The sequence below is a fragment of the Pelophylax lessonae genome (assembly GCF_965119305.1).
Source record: "Pelophylax lessonae genome assembly, chromosome: 8".
NCBI classification, from domain to species: Eukaryota; Metazoa; Chordata; class Amphibia; order Anura; family Ranidae; genus Pelophylax; species Pelophylax lessonae.
In genome coordinates, this window is record NC_138775.1 from 149,896,546 (window position 1) to 149,922,072 (window position 25,527).

The 25,527-nt window shown below is 40.7% G+C and overlaps 1 protein-coding gene across 1 annotated transcript in view; it reads right to left on the bottom strand.

Annotated features, from left to right (window-relative positions):
• Window positions 1-25,527, bottom strand: part of COLGALT2 (collagen beta(1-O)galactosyltransferase 2) — a 166,240-nt gene that overhangs the window by 11,354 nt on the left and 129,359 nt on the right. Inside the window, exons 8-10 of the mRNA XM_082265582.1 lie at window positions 12,413-12,519; window positions 8,847-8,979; window positions 6,591-6,718 (exon numbers count right to left, since the gene is read on the bottom strand). Of these exons, the coding sequence (XP_082121708.1) occupies window positions 6,591-6,718; window positions 8,847-8,979; window positions 12,413-12,519 (368 nt within the window). The remainder of the gene's footprint in view (window positions 1-6,590; window positions 6,719-8,846; window positions 8,980-12,412; window positions 12,520-25,527) is intronic.

Below are 25,527 nucleotides of genomic sequence, written 5' to 3' on the forward strand. Positions count from 1 at the left end.
CACCTTCCATTTGAGGATGCCCCACAGATGCTCAATAGGGGTTAGGTCTGGAGACATGCTAGGCCAGTACATGACCTTTACCCTCAGCTTCTTTAGCAAGGCAGTGGTAATCTTGGAGGTGTGTTTGGGGTCCTTATACTGCCCTGCGGCCCAGTCTCCAAAGGGAGGGGATCATGCTCTGCTTCAGTATGTCACAGTATATGTTGGCATTCATGGTTCCCTCAATGAACTGTAGCTCCCCAGTGCCGGCAGCACTCATGCAGCCCCACTCCCATCACCATGCTTGACTGTAGGCAAGACACACTTGTCTTTGTACTCCTCACCTGGTTGCTGCCACACATGATTGACACCATCTGAACCAATTAAGTTTATCTTGGTCTCATCAGACCACAGTACATGGTTCCAGTAATCCATGTCCTTAGCCTGCTTGTCTTCAGCAAACTGTTTGCGTGCTTTCTTGTGCATCATCTTTAGAAAAGGCTTTCTTCTGGGATGACAGCCATGCAGACCAATTCGATGCAGGGTGCGGCGTATGGTCTGAGCACTAACAGGCTGATACCCCCAACCCCTTCAACCTCTGCAGAAATGCTGGCAGCACTCATACGTTTATTTCCCAAAGACAACCTCTGGATGTGACGCTGAGCATGTGCACTTATCTTCTTTGGTCAACTATGACGAGGAATGTTTTAAGTGGAACCTGTACTGGTAAACCACTGTATTGTTTTGGCCACCGTGCTTCAGCTCAGTTATAGGGTCTTGGCAATCTTCTCATAGCCCTAAGCCATCCTTATGTAGAGCAACAAATATTTTTTTCAGATCCTCAGAGAGTTCTGTGCCATGAGGTGCCATGTTGAACTTCCAGTGACCAGTATGAGAGAGTGAGAGCGATAACACCAAATGTAACACACCTGCTCCCCATTCACACCTGAGACCTTGTAACACTAACGAGTCAAATTACACCGGTGAGGGAAAATGGCTAATTGGGCCCAATTTGGACATTTTCACTTAGGGGTGTACTCACTTTTGTTGCCAGGGGTTTAGACATTATTGGCTGTGTGTTGAGTTATTTTGAGGGGACAGCAAATTTACACAGTTTTATAAGCTGTACACTCACTTCTTTACATTGTAGCAAAGTGTCATTTCTTCAGTGTTGTCACATGAAAGGATATAATAAAATATTTACAAAAATGTGAGGGGTGTACTCACTTTTTTGAGGTACTGTATATTGTTTTTCATCTTTGGCAAAGTATTTGCTTTATGACAGGCTGCTTGTGAGTTATATACAGTACCTTGTATATTCATTCACACTTTTTTTTTTACATTATTGCTTTGGTCCTGTGCGCAGGTGCAGGAGTGTGTATGCACTCTATATATTTCTAGCTTCTTAATAATGCACTAGCATGACGGGCAGTTCCAGTAGTTCATCTAGCACTCTCATTAGGATATGCTGGCCTAGTGCCAGCCATTTGGTCTCCTTGTGAAGACTTTTTCTTATTTTTGGATTCATGTATATACACACTAGTTGGTGATGGATTCAGGGGGTCTACTCATGATTCCCCGGGGGGAGAGCCCCATGGTTATTCTGTTATTCAACTGTTGTTCCTCCTTTTATTCTCATGTTTACTCACATTTTATACATGTCCTTGAAACTTATGTTTTTGTATCATTGGAAATGTTACTTTGTCTTAAATAAAGATTATAAAAAAAATAGAAAACAATGGGTTGCATTTAGATTTTTTTAGAAAAAAAATGCCTTTCAGGCCTAAAAGTGATCTCATCTACTATCTTGGAAATCCCTGTATACATGTTAGGGCCCTTTCACACTGCTCTGTAGCATATCCGTTTTTAACCGTGATTTTGCTGTGTTTCAGATGCTTTTCCATTGTATTTCTGGTGCGTTTTTTAGTTGCCTGAACCTGTGGAAAATTGCAAAGAGGTGCATTTTTACGACAATTTACATTCATTTAAACGAGAAGCTGTGGTTTTTGATGCGGTTTTTCTAAAGCCCCGTACACATGATCAGATTATCGAACGATCTGTTGTCCGTTTTTTGTGGCATGCTAGTCTGATGTGGAAAGTGAAGAGGTTATTTTCATACGAATTTTCCCGTACGACAGAATTCTACTTCAGAAGTGATGTCTTGTGTTGGATTGTTTTGTATGTGTTCTTTCGTCTCTGAGCATGCCTAGTCTTGCTCTTAAGATTTTTTTCCGTCTAAATCTGTACTAATGAGATGAAAATCGGACGTTGTATTACGGACGACAAAAATTTTATAGCCTGCACATCAGGATTTTGTCAGCCAAAAAGTCGGAGTTGGCTGTCGAAAGCACCATACTAACAATCCGAAAATCGGCAGATCAGTCGTCGGACGAATTTTCCCTACAGATATTCTTATCGTGTGTACGGGCCTTAACCACTTTAACTCCGCTCACATTGCTGCTACTGCAGCAATGTGGCTCGTTATCGTCCAGCGACATAGACCTACGTCGCTGGACTCCGCCCCTTTTGGCTCGCTCCCGCTGTGTTCAGTCACAGCGGGAGTCGGGCCAGGGGAGGAGCGGCGGCAATCGCCGCTGCTCTTCCCCGATCGTCGGGGAATCTAGTTTGGAGATCCGCCCGCTTGTGTAAACAGAGCGGGCGGATCTCCTAAGTGACAGGCAGGGACAGATAGCATGGTTCAGCATAGCTGAACATCCGATCCGTCCCTGACTCACTCAGTCACCCCCCCCCCCAGTACCAGGCATACATTAACCCCTCCCTCTCCAATAAAATTAACCCCTTCCCTGCCAGTGTCATTTTTACAGTAACAGTGCATATATATATAGCACTGATTACTGCAGTAATGTCACTGATAACCCCAAAAGTGTCAAAAATGTCAGTCAAGGGTCCGATCTGTCCGCCGCAATGTCGCAGTCCCGCAAAAAAAAATGCAGATCGCCGCCATTACGCGTTAAAAAAAAACACCAAAAATGACAGAAATCTTTCCCTTAGTTAGTAAACGCAATAACTTTTGCGCAAACCAATCAAAATATGCTTATTGTGATTTTTTTACCAAACATAGGTAGCAGAAAACAAATTGGCCAAAAATTTAAAAAAACTTTGATTTTTACATTTTTTTGGGGGGGAATTTCATATAAAAAAATTGAAAAAACATTGTTATTTTTTCAAAATAAACGCTCTTTTTTTGTTTATAGCGCAAAAAGTAAAAATCGCACAGGTGATCAAATACCACCAAAAGAAAGCTCTGTTTGTGGGAAAAAAAGGACGTAAATTTTGTTTCGGTACGGCGTTGCACGACCGCGCAATTGTCAGTTAAAGTCGCACAGCGCCGAATCGCAAAAAGTGGCCTGGACGTAAGACAGCAAAATCCTCCGGTAGTAAAGTGGTTAAACCACACCAAAGCAGCAGAATGCAGGACTTTGTAACGCAGTGGTGTGAAGAGTCCCATAGGATTTAAAGGTAAACATTTATCGTCCCCGTCACTTCCAGGTGCCTGATCATGAACATCAAGATATTGCCTGCATGAAACTGCTATAGTACCCAGCCAGTACAACTAAGTTTCCATTTTCCATTTTTAGTTTTGTCTTGTGTTATCTGAGACTTGGATGATCACATTAGGAGAATCACTGATTTGATCATTTTTGATTTTCTGATTTGAAAAATTTGTTTTGTCGTCTAGACAGGTGATAAATTGGCACAGAAGCTCTCAAAGCATAACACCCACAAATTTTCTCAAAGGCAGCTGTGTCAACACATAAACCAAAAGCATATGTTGGTAACACCTAAGTGTGCAAGTTTTTTTTTTTAATTCCTCTTAAAGTAACTCTGTCACTTTGACAGCAGAATTAAGCAAGCACAGAGTGTAAAAGCAGATGCTTTATATTTACCCTTCTGGCAGTTCATGTATTGAAACTGCTATTGCTTTTCTTTGGCTACTGCAGGTACCCAACACCAGCAGGCAGCGCCGGGACAAGGTCATCCAGTGCCCAGGGCAAGGATGTCAATCTGCGCCCCCCCCCCTTCCCTTAGGGTTAGGGTCAAGGCACCCTCCCATCCCTGCAATAAACCATTGCGCCCAGGGCAACCGTCCCTCCTGCCCACCCATTGTCCCGGCCCTGCCAGCAGGTGTGTGAAATACCTGCTCTCCAGCCATACAGACCATGCCTATTTCTGAGATTGGTTGCTTACAAGTTAAATCAGTATCTTTTTCTAGAAAATTACTTAGAACCCCCAAACAGTATATATATATATATATATATATATATATTTTAGCAGAGACTCTGGGGAAGAGAATGGCGGTTGTTACAATATTTTATGTCACACAGTATTTGCGCAGCGGTCTTTCAAACTCATTTTTTTGGGGAAAAGACACACTTCACTGAATGTAAAAAAAACTAAACAGTAAAGGTAGCCCAATTTTTTTGTATATTGTAAAAGATGATGTTATGCCTAGTAAATAGAAACCTAACATGTTACGCTTTAAAATTGCACGCACTTGTGGAATGGCGACAAACTACGGTACTTAAAAATCTCCATTGGCGTCGCTTTAAAATTTTTACCAGTTATCTGTTACAGTGGAGGTCTTTTGCTAGAATTATTGCTCTTGGCTCTAACAGTTGTGGTGATACCTCACATGTGTGATTTAAATTTAGGGGCCCAATTTACGCATGTGTTTTCTTTGGCACGCGGGGACGGGGTCGCTTTAAAAAATGTTTTTTTTCTTATTTATTTTATTTTTTTACACTGTCTCTTTAAAAAAAAAAAATAAAAAAAAATCTGATCACTTTTATTGCTTTTACAAGGAATGTAAACATCCCTTGTGACAGTAATAGGCAGTGACAGATACTCTTTATGGAGGGTACTGGAGGGAAGACCCCCAAACCCCTTCTCTCACTTCAAAGAATTTAAAACACCTAGATCAGCGTTTTTGAATATTGTGGATTTTTTAAAATCTGCGCCGGTGGCTACCGAGTAAACCAGAAGTGACCTCGTTTTTAGGTTACTACATCAGGGACCCGATCGGGTCTATGGCTAGCCGGCGGATGTTCCGGCTGCTCGTTCGGGTCTCCCATGGGGATGGGAGACCTGGGCGGAGAGGTAGAAGGTGGCAGGGAGAGATGTTCCCCTCCCGCTGCTTGTGATAATGGCCGAGCAGCTGCTTAGCCAGATCGTTTGTTATTACATGAAAGCCAACTGTCTGCTCTAAAAGAACGGTACCCGGGTGATGCCTCTAGCTGCAAGCATCACCCCGGTACAACCCCTTCCTCAAAATGCCGTACAGGTACGTGATTTTGTGGGAAGCAGTTAAAGCAGTTTAAACTGAAATCCTTTTCAGATCGACTTTAGAAAAGATTATTGCCCCCACTGATAGACCTTTAACTCTGAAATTAGCAGAAGAGGGCATTTGTACTGGTCTGTCATTGTATTTCATTTGTGGTAATCAATACCACCCAGTCTTTCTGAACTTTTCTATACAGTCCTTTTTAATGGAAGATGAGGAGCTCATGTCTACTAAATAGGCTTTCCATTCCACTGATTCCATTACAGCTCTCAAAGCAAACACTAGAAGTATTTTCCACCTTCATCCAAGTTTCCAGTGGCATCCACACCATTTCAGGACATAGTACTGATATAGAGGTCGGCAGGAGGAAGCACTGTGACAAGTAGGGATCAAGGAAATTGAAGAAATGCTTTCTTAGGAGACTTTGAAATGGTTCTAAAGGCAGAAGGGTTTTTTTTTTTTTTTATCTTAATGCATTCTATAAAAATACAGCCCCCCCCCCCCCCAACACTTAACTGAGCTCAATTTTGATCCAGCAATGTTGCACAAGAGTCTCGGCTGTCCAGGGACTCTCCCTCATTGGCTGAGACAGCAGTCAGCACCATTGCTGTCAAAGTTAGTGAACCAATGAGGAGAGAGAGGGGGCGGGGCCAAGCCATGGCTCTGTGTCTGAATGGACACACAAAGCAGCGGCTGGGGTGCCCCCATAGCAAGCTGCTTGCTATGGGGGCACTTAGCAGGAGGGAGGGGCCAGGAGCGCCATAGAGGGAACCAAGAAGAAGAGGATCTGGGCTGCTCTTTGCAAAACCACTGCACAGAGCAAGTAAGTATAACATGTTTGTTATTTAAAAAAAAAAAAACAAGACTTTAATATCACTACAAAGCACCAGGGGTGGGACAGGTAATATTTACTCTCTTTTTTGGGCATTTTCTTCCTGGCAAGGTCATTCTAAACTCTACCATCTATTACTGGCCCCTATTTATGAAAATGCTTCTGTGCCTTACTTTCATACGGCTGTTTTATTTTAATACTTTCTAGGTCCCCTCTAACCTATGTGGACCTGGAACAAGTATAAATATATGGAATTTTGCCTTTTCCCTGACTTTTATTTGATGTATGCCTGTTTCAGGTCTCTATTGAAGTCAGATATGCAATCAACTAGCATCTTCAAAAGCTCCACCATTGGCAGCTCTAATATTTCGCTCATAACAAGTGAACTTTATAACATTGTAGTCGATACTAGGCCCACATGACATTCTCATTACAATATAACTTAGCTTTAATAACAACCTAAATAAATATACTTACATTAGGTCCCAATCCAACTCAGTCATTGCAACATCATGCATGACCTTTAGCAGTTTGCTTCTAAACTGGTACTCAAACCGGACATCATCTTCTATTATAAGAGCTTGCTCTAGTCCCCTTTCAATCACCTAAACATGTAAACAAAATCAAGTCAAGAACGTTTTTTAAGATTAGACTCCCTCACTTAAAGGTTACCCTAACCATTTTCTCACATTTTTTTTTGTTTCATTAGATTTTAATTGAATATCCTTTTGTCTTTATCTGATATGTAAAGATATGAGTTTATGGGTTTTTAATAGAAATACATAATTTAAAGTACAGTTTCCCCTGATTCCCCTACAGCTATTTTCCATGAAACCTAGTGTAGCACCTCCCTGACCTCCTGAGGTGTGGTGGTGGCCCCCAGAGAAAGGGAGGGCTGACATTTCCCCTCAGGGTGCAGGTTACTAGGCATGGTGGTTGGTGTACAAGGTAGAAAAGATGGGCGCCAGTAACTTTTATGCTGAACAAAGGTGAGTTTATTGCTCAAGATAACAGACATTTCAGGGAGAAAGGGGTAGGGCACTGGACACCTTTAGTCAAATACAACCAACAGACTAGGAGACCAGCAGATTCCTTAGACAAAAAGTAGAAAGGATAGACAGCTGTACAGAAAAAGAGCCTTTAAGCTGTAACCATCAATCTGTACTTTTCTAGCAATGGATATTTCCTATAGCAACTGGAAAATAACTCAAAAAAAGGAGGGCAGTAATTCTCTGGATGATTCCATCTTGACACTTTTCCAGGCTCTCCACGGTTTCCCGGTCCATTGCAGAGTAACTTCTGGTACTTAATCTCAGGTCTCCATCCTTTCCTTCATGCCTTCAGTCCATAGGCAGGCTCTCCCTTGCAGAGCCTCAAGCACATGGTTAGGCTTTAGGCTTCAGACCTACCCAGAACAGCAGCTGTTCCTCACACATCCACACCAGACCAAGGTCTGGGTGGAAGGACCCTGATCATTTGATCTCCCCAAATATTTATATCATTCCCCAGCATGCTCAGCGGCCACGAGAAACTCATACTGCTTGGCTGAGAAAATTATGCATATTCATAACCTAACTTCCCTATATCTCATCATACTAATACCAAAGGTAACAGTGCCACCTACTGACAGAAGGGAGGAACCACAGCTATACAAGGCTTAGGAGAAAATCCAAGTGATCATAAAGCCTACAAATCAGCTAGGTTAACTACTACCCAGCAAAGCTAAATTTACCAGTAGCCCTGTTTAAGACAAGGGTGCTACTTTAGGAAGTAGCCAAAACTGTCTATTTCTCCCATGTATTAGGGTACCTTGTACTTGTGTTTTATGCAATATAGCAAAGCCCAAAATTAATGGTTCCATTTTAGTTTAGGAGAGTCTTTTTTATTTTTTATTTTTTGCTGTGTCATAATGCAAATAATCTATGCACATAAATGTTCTAAGAATCTTTTATAATGCATAACATTATGGCTGTTCACTTCTACAAACCGGGTCATTTGTAGAATATTGAAAGGTAGTAAATAGCTATAAAACAGTTACAACGGTAAACACCTTCGAAAAATAAAACAACTAAGATACAATTGATTTCAAACCAGTTTAGTTTTACATTAAAAAACTTAAAGTGAACCATACCATTCTTCTTGCCATCCTGTCTAACAGTTCTGTATATACAGGCAACTGTTTGCTCTTTATTACACCTTCTATTTCTTAATAGCGCTCTAATAAATACCTAGATAACAGCTGTAAAAAAAATGTCCTTTCCTTTAGAAGCCTACCTGAATACAAATCATCCCTCCTTCCCTGATTGGTTGCATGGTGCATGGGCATTCTACCTGAAGGAGATATGTTTCCGCTTATTGATGAGCCTGATTTTACCATCCCTTGTGAGTTGCTAATTACTATTGCTGTATCTTGCTAATAAAAGTATACACTTAGAGGCGCTTCTCTGTTTCTTATATAAAATCTCCCACTGGTAGCTATTGTATTTTGCCAACCAGCACCTACGACTGTCAGAATACCAAAAGAGTGACTGCAGTCAATTGGCTACTGTCACATTTTGGAAAACTTCTTTACACCTGGTTCCTTCAACTTTTCAGTTGGAGATCATCAAGCCAGTTGCAGGGCCATCCATGCCTCAAACTTTGCCCGATCCAAAGGAACCACCTATATTTGAGTCATGTTTGGCAGCTTTAGATGGGATACAAAATGAATAGCAAGATTTACTAAACGATTACCTCTTTCCATATATAATAATGACTAAGGAAGCATCCAATCTCGCCTCTTGTTAGTGTTCTCCCTGAATACGGGTCATGATATCCCGGTACCATATCTATATTCAGAGCTTTAAGTTGGCTTGTATTAAGGGCCCTGCGAGGGTAGGAAAATCAATGTTTAGTAACTATAACCAAGGTAACAATAACAAAGCAACTTATTGAATACACAGTACTGTACTTTGAACTATGGAGATGAATTATAACAGACTGCTATGACTGCACAAAAAAAACTCAGCTGTAATATAATCTAAAGATATTTGTATGTACACAAGTGAAGTAGGGACCTTAGATTGTAAGCTCCTTGGGGGCAGGGGTTGATGTGAATGTACAATATGTAAAGTGCTGCTTTAAATTGCTGGCGTTAAAAAAAAATACCTGTAATAAATAAATAAATAAATAATGACACTCCACAGGAAAATTCTCACTATCAAAGCATTCTCCATTTTCCCAGCATTATTTAATTAAAATATGTAAAAATCCCACTCACATTAAATGTGTACAAAGTTAGTGCACTTCAGGAAAAAAGCACTGGCTCCCCCATAAGGTGCAGTTTAAGATGGCAGCTCGCTCACTTCCAGTATTGCGGCATGACGTCATCAGCTCCTGCCGTAATACCATAAATGAGCAGGCCGCCATATTGTGAGTGACCAGAGATATTGCACCTTAAAAGAGAATTTTTTATTTTTTTTTTCCAGAATTATACTTACCTAGGTTGATGCAGCAAAGCCCGATGCTGCATCTGTCCCCTGACGCATCTATGATGAGAACTGAGTGATCGAACATCGCTGATCGTTCGGTTCTGACAGCTCCCTGAGCAGAGAGCTGCTGACTGTCAGTCAGCAGCTCTCTGCTCTGCCCCCTTCTCGCTCATTGGAGCGCTGAGCTGTGGAGGAGCGGGGAGCGGCGGGCTCAGCCTCTCAGCAGCTCGCTGATTAGCTGAGCAGAGTATTGGTCCAGGCACCTGGCAGGTATCGACTTCCATTGTTTTGATGACGAGGTGCCTGGACCGACTTCTGTGACGTCAGCAGAGATGGGACTTCAGACCTCTCTCTGCTGAAAACGGGCCACAGGACTAAAACTAAACTAAACTAAATACACTCCTGTGATCCATTGAAGAAGTATAGCCAAACGAGCTTTGGCTGTAACTCTCCTTTAACGGGTTTTTATCTAAAGTGCACAAGATTTGTGCATTTTTTTATTTGAGTGACATTTTTAAGTATTTTCATAAAATATTGATGGTAAAACAGAGAACACAATAATAGTATACTCTTTTTGAAACTTGAGTTAGTCTTTCCCTATGGGGTGGCAAGGATGGATGAATATTGAAACATCTGGAGACTACTGAGAGGGAGACTAGTCGTGAGGATGAAGTCATCACACTGTGCTCACTTCGTGTAAGCACATATTTTCCTACTTCGAGTGTTTCTCTTCCTTTTCCCAGTCCCTGTACTGCTATACAGGGCACTACAAGAGGATTATATTATGACAAATTCAGGTACTAAAACTAGTTGCATTTAGTAATACAGTTTGTATTTCTGAATGAGTATATTAAATTGCTTTTAATAACTGCATGAAGTCCAGCTTTAAAGTGGGAGTAAACTCCTATGCATGAATTGTACCTATAGGTAAGCCTATCATAACTCTTATCTACAGGTATTGTAAATATCTCCCAAACGGGCACTGTTTAGGAGATAATTACTGTACATGCAGCCAGTGATGTCTGCCTAGGCCAATCCTTCAGAGTCCTGTGCTGTAAACGGCAGCACGTGGGAGTGACATCATTGTGGTTCCAGTCACTCACACAGTCCGCGAACCTGGAAGAAAGACCGAGTGAAAATGAAAGCCATGTCAGCGGTGACAGTTCGCCACTGGAGGGCTTCATTCTAAGGTAAGTTTCACATAATGTGCTAGTATGTGATACATACTAGCACATTCTAACTTTGCCTTGCAAGTTAAAAAAAAAATCCCAGGTTTACTACTGCTTTAATTTTAGTCAGTCAATTAAAAAATACAGGTAAAAAAGTACAGGTAAAAATTATTACAACGGAAAATGTTTCTTTATATGTGTATAAGTTTAGGTGTCATTCACATGGGGCATACTAAAGTGTATGCCCATGGAGGGCTGTGTTTCCATGCACTGGTGTCAATTGGGACGCAGAGGATGCACAGATAAAGACGCTGCTCTCACTCTGACATCTGTGTGGGTTCACGGCCCTGAACGCATACTGTCTTCCTTACAGGCTGTACACTCACAGCTGCAAAGATGTCAGATTGGGAGCTGCGTCTGTGTCATGCAGCTGCTGCATCTCAATTGACATGAATGGGACCGCCTGCACAGGGATGTACATAACACCTGTGCAGGTAAACACGGCCCTCCATGGAGGCGTCCGCTTTATTACACCCAATGTGATTGAGGTATTATAATATGGTTTTCCCAAAGTTGGATAAAGATATTGTGTCATAGATAAGCTCCCCTTATATGGCAAAATGACGTGGAATGTGACACTATTGTACACTTTCATATATGCAACTGTAACGGAACCGCAACCCACACTGTACTTGTGGACTTCCGTCAGTATACGGCTTCCTCCCAGTCGTGAACATAGATATCAGATTTTCCAGCCACCCCCATACAAAGCTAGCCGACAACTTAGCTTATACTGGAATATTCTGTTTATTTAACAGTCACACAGAATTTATATACAGCATGGACTTCCGCCTTCTGATCAGATTACCATACACAGGTCAGGGATTACCTGATTACATTATCATATGCAGATTAAATTGTATATAGAACTATAATTTACCTGAACTGATTATCTAGCCATCTGGACAGGAACAATATGTTCATTGACATTTAACAATGGGATACACAGGCTTAACAGAATCCACATCACATCTCAATACATAAACAAAAGGAAAAGCCTGTCTCTGCCATTGAAGTACAATACACATTAGCATAAGTGTAAATACACTACTGATCACTTGATTCTCAGGGCTACCTGAGCAGAGAACTGCTGACTGTCAGTCACCAGCTTTCTACTCCCCCCCCCCCCCTGCTCACTGGAGCGCTGGGCTGTGGAGGGGGCGGGAGCAGGTGGCTCAGACTCTCAGCGGCACGCTGGTCCGGTCCAGGCATGTGGGTGGATCCCGATATGGTCCGATCCTTCCCAAGCCTGGACCAGCTCTGTAATGTCAGCCAACAGCGGTTCACAGGTTGAAAATGGTTCACAGGGGGTGCAGAACGATCTGCACTCCTGTGATCCACGGTGAAAGTACAGCCAAATGAACTTTGGCTGTACTTCTTCTTTAAACATTGGAAATATTGAGGAATGTCTTTTTGATAATGACATTGTCACTATGCCTTTTTATGATTCGTCATATACTATATGTAGCTTGTATTGTAGTATTTTCTTTATTACTATATAGGCGTGCTGTGTCACAGCCTTTTTGTTAAGCATCCTTCGCTTTTATTGTAATACACTGCTTGACCTTCAATAAAAATGTATTGGAAAATAAATACTTACTTGCCATCTACAGCATCAAATATTTTTGCTTGAATTTTTAGCTCATAAAGGCTACGCAGCATCCGAACACGCCGATCTTGGCGACGTTTTAAATTAATCATGTAAACCTATTTATAAGAAATGAAAGATAAAAAAAAGTTATATAGATATTTTCTGTAAACAGGCTTTCTAACATATACTGTACATACACTTAGTATTATTTTTAATTTAATGTAAGTGATATATGTAAGTGTCAGGAAGCTTAGCTACAGCAGCCATTTCTATGTGTACAGTGATACACAATTATTACAACAGAGGCCTAGTGACTAAAAGTATGACAACAGATGAGCAGGTCTCCACTGTAACCAAGGCTGCCCATAGGATGTAAGCAAATGTTGTGTGAATGAGTAGGAGAAATATAAATATTGTAGTAGCAGACTCCCTATGGCTTGGAAAAAGGTTTTCAGGACTGCATGTTAATAACCATCTTACAGTGGGTACAGAAAGTATTCAGACCCCCTTAAATTTTTCACTCTTTGTTATATTGCAGCCATTTGCTAAAATCATTTAGGTTCATTCTTCTTCCTCATGAATGTACACATAGCACCCCATACTGACAGAAAAACACAGAATTGTTGACATTGTTGCAGATTTATTAAAAAAGAAAAACTGAAATATCACATGGTCCTAAGTATTCAGACCCTTTGCTCAGTATTTAGTAGAAGCCCCCTTTTGATCTAATACAGCCAGGAGTCTTTTTGGGAAAGATGCAACAAGTCTTTCACACCTGGATTTGGGGATCCTCTGCCATTCTTGCAGATCCTCTCCAGTTCTGTCAGGTTGGATGGTAAACGTTGGTGGACAGCCATTTTTAGGTCTCTCCAGAGATGCTCAATTGGGTTTAAGTCAGGGCTCTGGCTGGGCCATTCAAGAACAGTCACGGAGTTGTTGTGAAGCCACTCCTTCGCTATTTTAGCTGTGTGCTTAGGGTCATTGTCTTGTTGGAAGGTAAACCTTCGGCCCAGTCTGAGGTCCAGAGCACTCTGGAGAAGGTTTTTGTCCAGGATATCCCTGTACTTGGCCGCATTCATCTTTCCCTCGATTGCAAGCAGTCGTCCTGTCCCTGCAGCTGAAAAACACCCCCACAGCATGATGCTGTCACCACCATGCTTCACTACTTTGACTGTATTGGACAGGTGATGAGCAGTGCCTGGTTTTCTCCACACATAACGCTTAGAATTAAGGCCAAAAAGTTCTATTTTGGTCTCATCAGACCAGAGAATCTTATTTCTCACCATCTTGGAGTCCTTCAGGTGTTTTTTAGCAAACTCCATGCGGGCTTTCATGTGTCTTACACTGAGGAGAGGCTTCCGTCGAGCCACTCTGCCATAAAGCCCCGACTGGTGGAGGGCTGCAGTGATGGTTGACTTTCTACAACTTTCTCCCATCTCCTGACTGCATCTCTGGAGCTCACAGTGATCTTTGGGTTCTTCTTTACCTCTCTCACCAAGGCTCTTCTCCCCCGATAGCTCAGTTTGGCCGGACGGCCAGCTCTAGGAAGGGTTCTGGTCGTCCCAAACGTCTTCCATTTGAGGATTATGGAGGCCACTGTGCTCTTAGGAACCTTAAGTGCAGCAGAAATCTTTTTGTAACCTTGGCCAGATCTGTGCCTTGCCACAATTCTGTCTCTAAGCTCTTCAGGCAGTTCCTTTGACCTCATGATTCTCATTTGCTCTGACATGCATTGTGATCTGGAAGGTCTTATAAAGACAGGTGTGTGGCTTTCCTAATCAAGTCCAATCAGTATAATCAAACACAGCTGGACTCAAATGAAGGTGTAGAACCATCTCAAGGATGATCAGAAGAAATGGAAAGCACCTGAGTTAAATATATGAGTGTCACAGCAAAGGGTCTGAATACTTAGGACCATGTGATATTTCAGTTTTTCTTTTTTAATAAATCTGCAACAATGTCAACAATTCTGTGTTTTTCTGTCAGTGGGGTGCTATGTGTACATTCATGAGGAAGAAGAATGAACCTAAATGATTTTAGCAAATGGCTGCAATATAACAAATAGTGAAAAATTTAAGGAGGTCTGAATACTTTCCGTACCCACTGTACCTATATTATCCTGGTCAAAGACTAGGCCTTGTTTCGTAGCTCTATTCCAAATGTTACATGCATTTCTATTGCATACCTCCCAACTTTCCCTGATTTTGAGGGACTGTCCCTCATTCGGAACAAAGTCCCTCTGTCCCTCTTTCATCCTTATTTTGCTCTGATCTATATAGTTGTATATAAAATACACTATTATCCACTATACAAAAGTGTTTCCCAGTGCTAAACCTTTCATCCAATTTCTACATTTCTGCATTTGTAAATTTCAAAAGCCAATATAAAGGAATAGTAGTGCTAAAAAAAAAAAAAAAAACAACACTTATTTATTTCAGGTACTTATATAGCGCTGTCAATTTACGCAGCGCTTTTACATATACATTTCACATTCACATCAGTCCCTGCCCTCAAGGAGTTTACAATCTAAGGTCCCTAACTCACATTCATACACAGTAGGGCCAAATGTTTTATACAGGATCCAATTAATCTACCAGCATGTCTTTGGAGTGTGGGAGGAAACCCACGCAGGCACAGGGAGAACATGCAAACTCCAGGCAGGTAGTGTCGTGGTTGGGATTCGAACCAGCAATCCTCTTGCTGCTAGGTGAAAGTGCTAACCACTACACCACTGTGCCGTGTTTAACCTCCCTGGCAGTGATCCCGAACGTGATTCGGGGATAATTTTTTCTGTCAGGAGCGGTAACCTCGGAGTCAAGCTCGGGGTAGCATTGCAGAGTGCCAGCGGAGCCCCCTTAGCTGCCAGTGAAGTCCACTTACCTTGTCCCGGCGATCCAGCGATGTCCTTCACTCTGATCGTCAGCTGACCGACGTCTGACTTCCTGGTTCCGTTCCCTGCGAGCAGAGGCGGCGCACAGGAGCGGAACTGGGCGGGAATTTCAAAAGTGGAAAAATAAATAAAAGAGGTGATACAATGTAATCTGAGAGGATTACACTGTATTACCTCAGATTACTTCAGATCTGACATTAGATACATTACAGTGCCCCTTGCCTGACATTATACTGTCATTTGTGCCCAAAAAAAATATAACATGGCGTCAAAAAAGCGCCACTTTACTAAAGCGCTTTTGGACCAGTTGAATGACAGCGGCAGTGAGAGCGACACGGAGGTGCTCGCAGAACCGAGCGATAGCGAGTCGCGGGGTGATTTGTCATCTGACACTGATCTGGCAAGTGACAATGGCGATGATCCTGCACCTGACCTCAGCGATGTGCGCACTTGGTGCGCTATTGACTGCGATGCGGACCAGGTAGTGCCCCCAAGATTACCGTTCACTGGATCACCTGGGATGAAGGTAGATGTCGAGCGTGACAACCCTTTGGCATACCTGCAATTATTCCTCACTGAGGAGGTAATTGAAAAAATTGTCACGGAGACGAATCGCTACCAAGAGCAGCAATCCACATGCCAGGTTTTCCAGAAGCAGAAAGTGGGAACCGTTGACGCAAGAGGACATCTGGCAGTTTCTAGGACTCATCATTCTTCAGGGGTTGGTGGGGAAACCGTTCCAGAAATGGTACTGGACCACCAACAAGTTACTGGCCACTCTGTTTTTTGGCACCGTGATGTCTGAATACCGCTTTTCCCTGATTATGAAGTATTTCCACTTCACAAACAATGACGAGTTTGATGAGGCCACGCATCCTGCGCCCAAACTAAAAATAATCTGGGAGGTATGGCAAATTATTGCGGCCAACTTCCAGCGGACCTACGTGCCAGAAAGGGATGTCAGCGTGGATGAAAGTTTGATGGCCTACAAGTGACGCCTAAGCTGGATACAGTACATTGGCATCAAATCCTATATGCTCTGCGAGTCATCCACTGGGTACATCTGGAATTCGGTAATTTACACCGGTAAAGGCACAAAGTTCAACCCCAGGTACAGCGGCTATGGGATGGCCACATCATCTGTCCTTGCACTTCTGGAGCCATTGCTGAACCAGGGATATTGTGTGACCAAGGACAATTTCTACACGTCCCCGGAACTATATGAGGTTTTGCTACAAAACAAAACTGACGCATATGGTACCGTTAGGCCTAACCGAAGAGACATGCCATCTTTGTTTGCCAAAAAATAAAAAAAAAACAGAGAAATGGTTGCCTGGCAGAAAGGTAAGATGATGGCAATGCAATGGCGAGACAAGAAGGACGTGTGTCTCATGAGCACTGTGCACAATACCTCCACTGCCATGGTCCACACAAAAAGTGGGAAAGATGTGCTGAAGCCACAAGTCGTGATAGACTATAACAAAACCATGGGAGGTATCGACAGAGCCGATCAGGCAATGACATTTTATCCGGCTATGCGCAAACAGCAAAAAAAATTATAAGAAAATATTCAGACATCTTCTGGAACAATGCCTTTGGAATGCATATATCCTGCACAGAGCAAAGAGTGACAAGCCTCTTGTTCATTCTGAGTTTTTCTGTAAGGTGGCTGAGCGGATTTTTGTCAAGCACCAGACGCCATCAGTAATTGTAAATAGACCTGGACATCGCGCTGTTGACGTTGTCAACCCAGAACGCCTGACCGGTCGTCACTTTGCAGACTTTCTCCCGCCAACCGCAAAAAAGGCAGCACCTATCAGGATGTGCATAGTTTGCTGCTCAAAGAGAGATGGCAATGGAAAGAAAGTCAATGGAAAGAGAAGAAACCAGGTTCCATTGTCCTGATTGGGACTGATTGTGATTGTGATTGTTTCAAAATTTATCACACTCAGGATGTTTATTGAATTTTCTTTGTTTGACAAATTTCATTATTTATTACATTATTGAACAAAATTATATTATTTATTAGATTATAATTCTTGATTTTGTGTTTCAAACTTTATCACATCTGGGATGTCTACTAGAGTCTTGTTTGGTAAGGTTTAAGTCAGTAATTACTAAGAATTGTAGGCCTATAATACATAACGCCAAATGTCCATGCAAAAAATTGTACCGCTTTTGGTAGAAAGTTCCAGACATAATCATACCGCCAGGGAGGTTAACCAATCATTTTGTGTATAATTCTCCTTTAAGGGGGCATGGCAGGGGTGTGTGTCCTATGCCTACATACGTTTGCCAAAAGGTGTCCCTCATTCCCATCTTACCAAGTTGGGAGGTATGCTATTGTAGTAACATACACTGAAAAGAAGACATCTCTAATAAGCTAAAAAAAAAAAAAAAAAAAAAAAAAACTATCATTAAACATATGTCACTTTGCTTCAGTGGAAGAGGGGAATCCGTCCTGACTACTTTTTTAAACTTTTATAAACAATACTTTATATTTTTTCTTTTAGGTGTGCTTTACTCCCACTTATCTCCAACTTAAATCCTCAGTCAGGTCTAGATCAGCTGGTATGTAAACCTACAGGGCTTTGAGTTGTTGCTGGAGTCCTTTAGTAGTCTTCAATCTTGTGTTCTTTATACCAACTTGCACAGGCTTTGGTCAGATACCCACATGACAGTGCTCAGTCCTAGTGATCCGTACTGTCAAATGGCCTTTTCTCGCTATACCTGACAAGGCAGGGTACTTTGGTAGGTTCCAACCATGCTGATAGAATATTCTAACAATGGTATGATTTATTTTTCTTGCCTCATTTACCTTTCAGCCTACCTTTGGGCAAAAATTCTGCCTTTTTTTCGCACTGTCTAACTTTTTCCTGTCCTTATTTTTCTTTTTAAGTGACTGGTGCAGTCTACATATGAATGAGTCCACATTCTATAAGCCTGGTGTAGCCTTCAGATTACTAGCATGTGCTTCTGCGTGATCATGGTACCCTAATCTAGTTGTTATTGATCATAGTATCCTGTCCTCAGGGTGTTCCTAGCTACTCTGTCAAGCTGCATTTACACCTGAGCGAAGTGTCTTTGGGTGTTTTATGCACGTTTTTGCAGTTACACGGCGGCAAGTCAGCAGGTTCCCGCAAAATGCCATATCTGTGCCTGCCCACTCGTCAGCAGAGAAGACAATCGACGGGGCCAGCGGCCGTGATTCCCGTCTGTCACCGGTGATCGCTTCCCGTGGAGAGAGAAAGGTGGTCTGCTGTTGTAAACACAGCAGACCGTTGTTCTCTCTGGAATCAATACAGAGCTCCTGTGATCTTCCAATTTAGGAACACAGGTCTCTGTGTTGAGTTCTCAAGCCCATCCCTCCCACAGTTAGAAAACACCCCCTAGGCTCACATTTAACCCTTTGATCGCCCCTGGGTTAACCCCTTCCCTGCCAGTGTCATTATTACAGTAACAGTGCATATTTTTAGCACTGATTACTGTAGTAATGTCACTGGTCCCCCCAAAAGTGTCAAAAATGTCAGTTAGGGGTCCGATCTGTCCGCCACATTGTTGCAGTCCCGGTTAAAAATCGCAGATCGCAACCATTACTAGTAAAAAAAATAATAATAATAATAATAAAAATTACATAAATAAATCTTTCCCCTAGTTTGTAGACGCAATAACTTTTGCGCAAACCACTTAAAATACACTTATTGGGATTTTTTTTTGATCAAAAATATGTAGCAGAATACAAATTTGCCTAAAATGAATAAAAAGCTTGATTTTTAAATTTTGTTTTTTTATTGGGAATAATATATAGCAGAAAGTGAAAAATATTGTTTTTTTTTTCAGAATTGTCAAACTTTTTTGTTTATAGCGCAAAAAATAAAAATCGCATAGGTGATCAAATACCACCAAAAGAAAGCTCTATTTGTGGGAAAAAAGGACATCAATTTTTATTTGGGTACAGCGTCGCACGACCGCGCAATTGTCTGTTAAAGTAACGTAGCGCTGAATTGCAAAAAAAGGCCTAGTCATTAAGGGGGAAAATCTTCCGGACCAGAACTGGTTAAACAGTGTTTTTGAGCTTTGGCATTTTTTTATTATTCAATCGAATAAAACTATTATCTTGCTTCATTTGTTTTTCAGCTTTTCCGTCAGCTTTTATTTCTTTTTTTTATTATTATTATTATTTGCTTAGTTAAGTTTTTTTGTTTGTTAGGGTAAGGGGTTAGAGTTAAGCTTAAGTTAGTGTTAGGATTAGGGGTTGGGGTTAGGGTAAGGATTAGGGGTTAAAATTGTATTTATTGTTTTATCATTATTATTATGTATTTATTTATTTATTTATCTTTGTTAGGTTAGGATATTAATACTACTACTAATAATAAATGTAAAATAAATACACAAATTAATAAAATAATCATAAATGAATAAATACAATAAATGAATACTATGTAATAATATATACATAAATACCCCCTAACCTTAACTCCTAACCCTGAAAAAAAAATAATAAAAATAATAATAATAAAATAATAATATACAAACACTGTAAAACAAAATAAAGAAATAAATTATTATCATAAATAATAATAATAACAATAATAATAATAACAACTTATTATTATTATTATGATTATTAATATTATATTTTTTGTTTGGGTTTGGGTGTTTAATTATTATTGTGCTGTTATTATTATTATTATTATTATTAATTTATATAATTTTTGTTAGGGTTAGGGGTTAATTATTATTTATTTATTTATTATTACATAGTATTCATTTTATTTATTAATTATTTATGATACATTTTAGTTATTTGTGTATTTATTTTACATTCATTTATTCATATACTATTACGATTTTTTTTTTTTTCATTTGAGCAGAAAATCACATAAAAACGTGAAACAAAACAAGCAAAAGTGAACTGGCATACCAGTTGATGTGCTTTATGCCAATTCTTGCTGGTCTATAACACTTGGTTGCATATTTATCTTTAACAACCATCAACATTTAGGATTCTGATCCTTCATACACCTTCCCTGTTGGCTACTAACTAAGCCTTTTATCTACATCGTCATTGCCTATTGAATTATACAGAATACTGATCCATTAGCTCCCAGAGAAAGCATAGGGCGAAACATGTAGAGCAATATAGCTCAACGGAATTGTACGATCTACTGCTAATATACATCGTTCGATCTTCCTGGGAAGACAGTACCATTCCCTGTCACCTGCGGCTATGATCGTCTCCATGTGAAGTATTATTACTGATATACTATACTGTGTTTGTATAATTGTCCAGCATTACCACCAGTGTAATCACCTATTTGTCAACTTTGTATTTTATATTTCCCGTATATGGGATATTACTGTTATATGTTTTTTGTGTTTTTTTTCTTTGATGATTTTAAATGCATTATACAATAAAATGTGATTTTTAAATACCCAGTGCCTGCAAAGTCCATGTTTCCTCCTTTTTCTTTTTTTTTTGACTAGTAAAAATGTGTACCAATAAAGAAGTTTCTCTTCCGCTTGCACTAAAGTAGCACCTACCTCTATTTAACCCGATCTGTAAGCTGGCTATTTGGTTGGGTTTCTACACATTTACAAAGCCTCATCAGTTAGAGATGTTTGGGAACAAGTCTAAGATTTTGGATGCATCCCCCCATCCAAACGATGTATTTCTCAGTTGTGGTCATTGAGGACAGGTCAAAAAAAAATGGAACAGACTAGTAATTATATTTTCCTAATGTTGCTGAAAGCCCACAGTATTCCCTCCTTGTATTTCTATATGTAAGCCATATTTTTCACCTTCTCACATTTTTGGCAGACTGTTAATATTCCTCTTATGCAAAAAGAAATGTCGGGAGGAGTTGAAAATCTAACTTTTTCTGTCTCTGTTTCTTTCAAGGGAATGTTCTCACGGATGTGCTGTTTGGACAATGTATGTATTGTATGAAAAAAGCCAGTAGAGCTATGCATTTAGCACCTGTAAGGTATGGTTGAGTTAAATACTTAAAGTTGATATAAACCCTAAAACTGTAAAACATTTAAATTGCTAATGAATAGTGTATCATAAATAATGATTATGCTTTATTTTCATAAAATATTGTCACAACAGTTGATAATGCCTGTGTAAAGTGCATCAGCATGGGCACTTGCAGTCTTTAAGAGAGGAGTGTGGACCAAACAGACCACTCAAGTGACAGGACATGCCTGAAAAAGGTCTTATTCTAAAAAAAGTTGCATATCTAAGAAACATTAAAACAATGAACATATTTAAGTTTACTTTAATCAAATTCCAATACTTTATTCAGAGCCCCTCCCACTATTAAAAAAAAAAAAAAAGCTTTTTTTATTCCCGATTTAGTAATTTGAGAATCAATGTCATTTAAAAAAAAAAAAAAATTGCATGTGTATTATTTTATAGCCATGGAGACTCCATAAAAAGTGTTTTTATTTTAGGAAAAGCCACTGCACACCTGAGGGTTATCATTCAAGACTGTAAACAGAAACTAGACAATTAGAACAATGTTCTCAATCTTTGGCATGTATCCCGCTCATTAATTTTAACAACTTTTGGCTGTTAACCTCGAAGAGGCCCCTCTAACCTACATAGATCTTGAAGTCTTGTGTTTTCAAAATTCCAGTTAACTAGTAGACACAGCAGATCCTTGTTCTTGCATTGTACTTATAATTACAAAACTGCTTTTTTAAACGCAATGCCTGCAACCCTAATATAAACTGTGTACAAAACAATACAATGAACATTATATTACATTAGGGAACTATTGAACCCTTTTGTGAAGAGGACTGAATGAGCTCCAACCAGTTCTTGTAAAATACATCTTTACTACTTTACAACAAAGAACCCCTTTTAACAGTTGGAGATTAAGCTTCTTCTCCTCTATGTGGAAGGGGTACCATTTTATTATTACACCAGTAAGAATGATCTAGTGATTGTAACAAACAGATCCATTTACTTAGGATTCAGGAAGGAGGAAGGGACAGGAATGCACATAGCACATAACTGAGCTGAAGATTTTTTTGTAATTTTACTCAATACTAGGAAAGTTTTACAAATACCTAAACTTTAAATTCCCCCTAACCTGCATCCTAATTCTTAAACTATTACCTAACCTCATAAACACTAACCCTAATCTTAACCCTAACCTTAACCCCCTGACACTTGACCGTATCACTAAACCTAACCTTCCGCCTACCCCCAACAATAAATTTACCCTTAGACCACCAGGTTCCTGAATCACTGGGACTTAAACTTATCAATCTTGTAATAAGACACTCTTAAAGTGGTTGTAAACCCTCACATATACCCAGTGAAGTGAAGAGCCTCAGATGATACACAGAGATGAAACAAATCTTCCTACATAGATTTTACTTGTTTATCTGCGTCCCTCTCTTCCCTACACCGCTTCAAATGGGCGTAAAAATGTTAAAATCCTTTTGCATCTGTCAGGAGCACAAAGGAGGTGGCGGAGAGACTGCAATTACAGTGTGTGAGAGCTGATTGGAGGAAAGGCACCCCCCCCTCAACACAGCAGACGAACTGTGTTGTGAATAGACAAACTCAGTGCTTATCTCCCTCCCCGACACAAATTTTATCTCATGTGTCAGGAAAACTTCCCACAAGTGACTCATGCTGATAAAAGAAGAACAAAGCACCAGAGAGAAACGACACTTAGAGAGAGGAGAGAGATAAGTTAACATTACAGATATATGTACTTTGCTCTGATTCCAAGACTGAGGTTTACAACCACTTTAAGCTTGATTCACACATCTGGCCGCTGTTTTCCTGTATTTTTTAAATGGAGTCTGGTACAGTTTTGTTCACAGGTTCACATTTTGCCCAGTTTTTTAATCTTTTGTTTTGCTTGTTTTTCTTTAAGCTGAGAGGCCAACAATTTCCCGGCCTTGTTGCCGTATCTATAGGTTTGGGCCTTTAGGAATCTAAGATTGCGGCCATGGTTGTCAATTAGTAGTAGACGAAGGTCGTGTCTGGCTTTGAATAATTTATCTGCAACTGGAGCAGATGGGGACGTTTGGTGCCGTTTTTCCAAGTCATGGATTACTGCAAGGAGGTCATTTAAAGTTTTGGTTTTCTGTTTCCTCACCCTGCTGCTAATTTAGATAAGGACGCCTCTGAGAACTGCCTTATGAGAGTTTCAGAGGACAAAGGGGTCCTGTACGGAGGGGTCATTTAAAGAAAAATATTCAGTGATGGCAGAGGAAATATCTTGAAAGTATTGGGGGTTCAAAAGTATAGAAAGATCATTGCGCCATCTGTTAGCTCGTGTTTCGGTCTGGGATACGCCTACCGAGATAGAAATAGGGGCGTGACTCGACCACGTGATATTGTGGACCACAGATTTAGAGATTTTTTTAAGGAGAAACTTATCTACTAAAAACATATCTATCCTGGAGTAGGTCTGGTGGACTTGGGAGTAATGGGTAAAATCCTTTTCTGTGGCATGATGGCATCTCCAAACGCCAAGGAGGGCTGAGTCTAAAATAAATTTTTTAAGGGTCGGCTTTCATTTCTTGGCCGCACTGGAGGCCGTACTATCCAAATCCAAATCATGGATAACATTGAAATCTCCACATAGTATTAAGTATCCTTGACGCATGGAGATTACCCGTTTCCATATTTTTTTCAAATAAGTAAGGTGTCGGCTATTAGGTAAGTATACATTGACTAGGGTGTATAAGCTGTTGTTAATTTCACATATTAGGACAACATATCTACCTCCAGGGTCACAGTAGGTGTCTATCTGCCGAAAGGAGACTGTGTCTCTGATAGCTATTGCAGTGCCTCCCCTTTTCTTAGGTGAATTAGAACAATAAATGTGAGGAAATTTGGAGTTCTGGAATGGAGGGGGGTCGCGAGACCGGAAATGAGTCTCCTGTAGGCAGATGACATCGCAGTTTAAGCGTTTGGTTTCATGCCATACCATACTACGTTCAGCCGGACTATTCAAGCCCTTCACGTTCATAGAAGAGACAGTAAAGGCCATTTGTGCAGCAATAATATATCAGAGCAACAAGTAGTTAATACCTGACCACAAGAGGACCCGTATTATATTCACAAGTAATATGACATTTTGCCCAGTTTTATTTACCTTGCCATATCCTGTTTCAGATTCAGCAATATTGACTAGTAAGGCCCCTTTCACATGGGACAGATTACGTTCTGATCAGCAGAGGATCTGTAAGCTGATCCCCTGCAGATCGGAGTAGAGTGGGCCCCTTCATAGAATCCATGTATACAATTCTCCCCTTACTAATAACCCCTGGCTCTACTATGTAATGCTAGTGATATTGGGATTGATTTAATGAAGGCAAAAAGGCTGTTCACTTTGCAAGGGAATTTTGTCTTAGCTTAGTGAATGTGGTGAAAATTTGGTTATAGTAAAAAACCACAGTGTGTTTAATAGCTATTGTTAGCAGATTGGTATTCAATTATCTCAAAGCTCAGACATTTTTTTAATGTGAGAACAGCTGTGGGGGGCATGCCCAACATATAGATAGGAGAGGGTGCACATTAAAAAGTCTCTGCATGCCAGACCCAATTGTCCTTTATCCTGCAGTATTTTGAAACTGTTCTGTCTCATCCCTCTGTATCTCCTCCGTTCCTCCCTGGGAGCCCGGTCCAAAGGCAGCGGGCTCCTCTGCGGCCCAGCGGGAGTCACTGCTGAACCCCAAGACCTGTAGAGATCACAGGCGGTTTCGCCATCTAAGTTAGTGAGGCAGCGTGCATATTACAACTAAGCGGGAGCCACTGCTGCACTTTGGGACTTGCGGGGCTCACAGGCAGCTGCACTAGCTTGGCCAGTAACACAGAGTGCTTATTACAACACTCTGTTATTTGTCCCTGGTCTCCTGTCGTGGGGCTATAACCAGGTTGAAGAGTGTGCCGCAAAGCAGCCACAAAGGAGCTAGTGTGACACAAGAATCAGTAAAAGTTCCTAGCAGCTGCACCATTTCTGTAAACATGGCCACACATGGACTGATTCTCAGGGTCTGCAGCAGCAGCTTAAATCGACAATTTCACTGTGGTTATGGCAGCCATCTCCACGTGTCTAATGGGTCTGACTACCAAAATGGAGCACCTCCAATAGGACATCGGTCTGATAAGAATGGGCTTAAATTCATGCCGTGACCACATTACCAAAGTTGAGAAATGCATTTTCATGACTGAAGATAGACAACAGGACCATACAGCTGA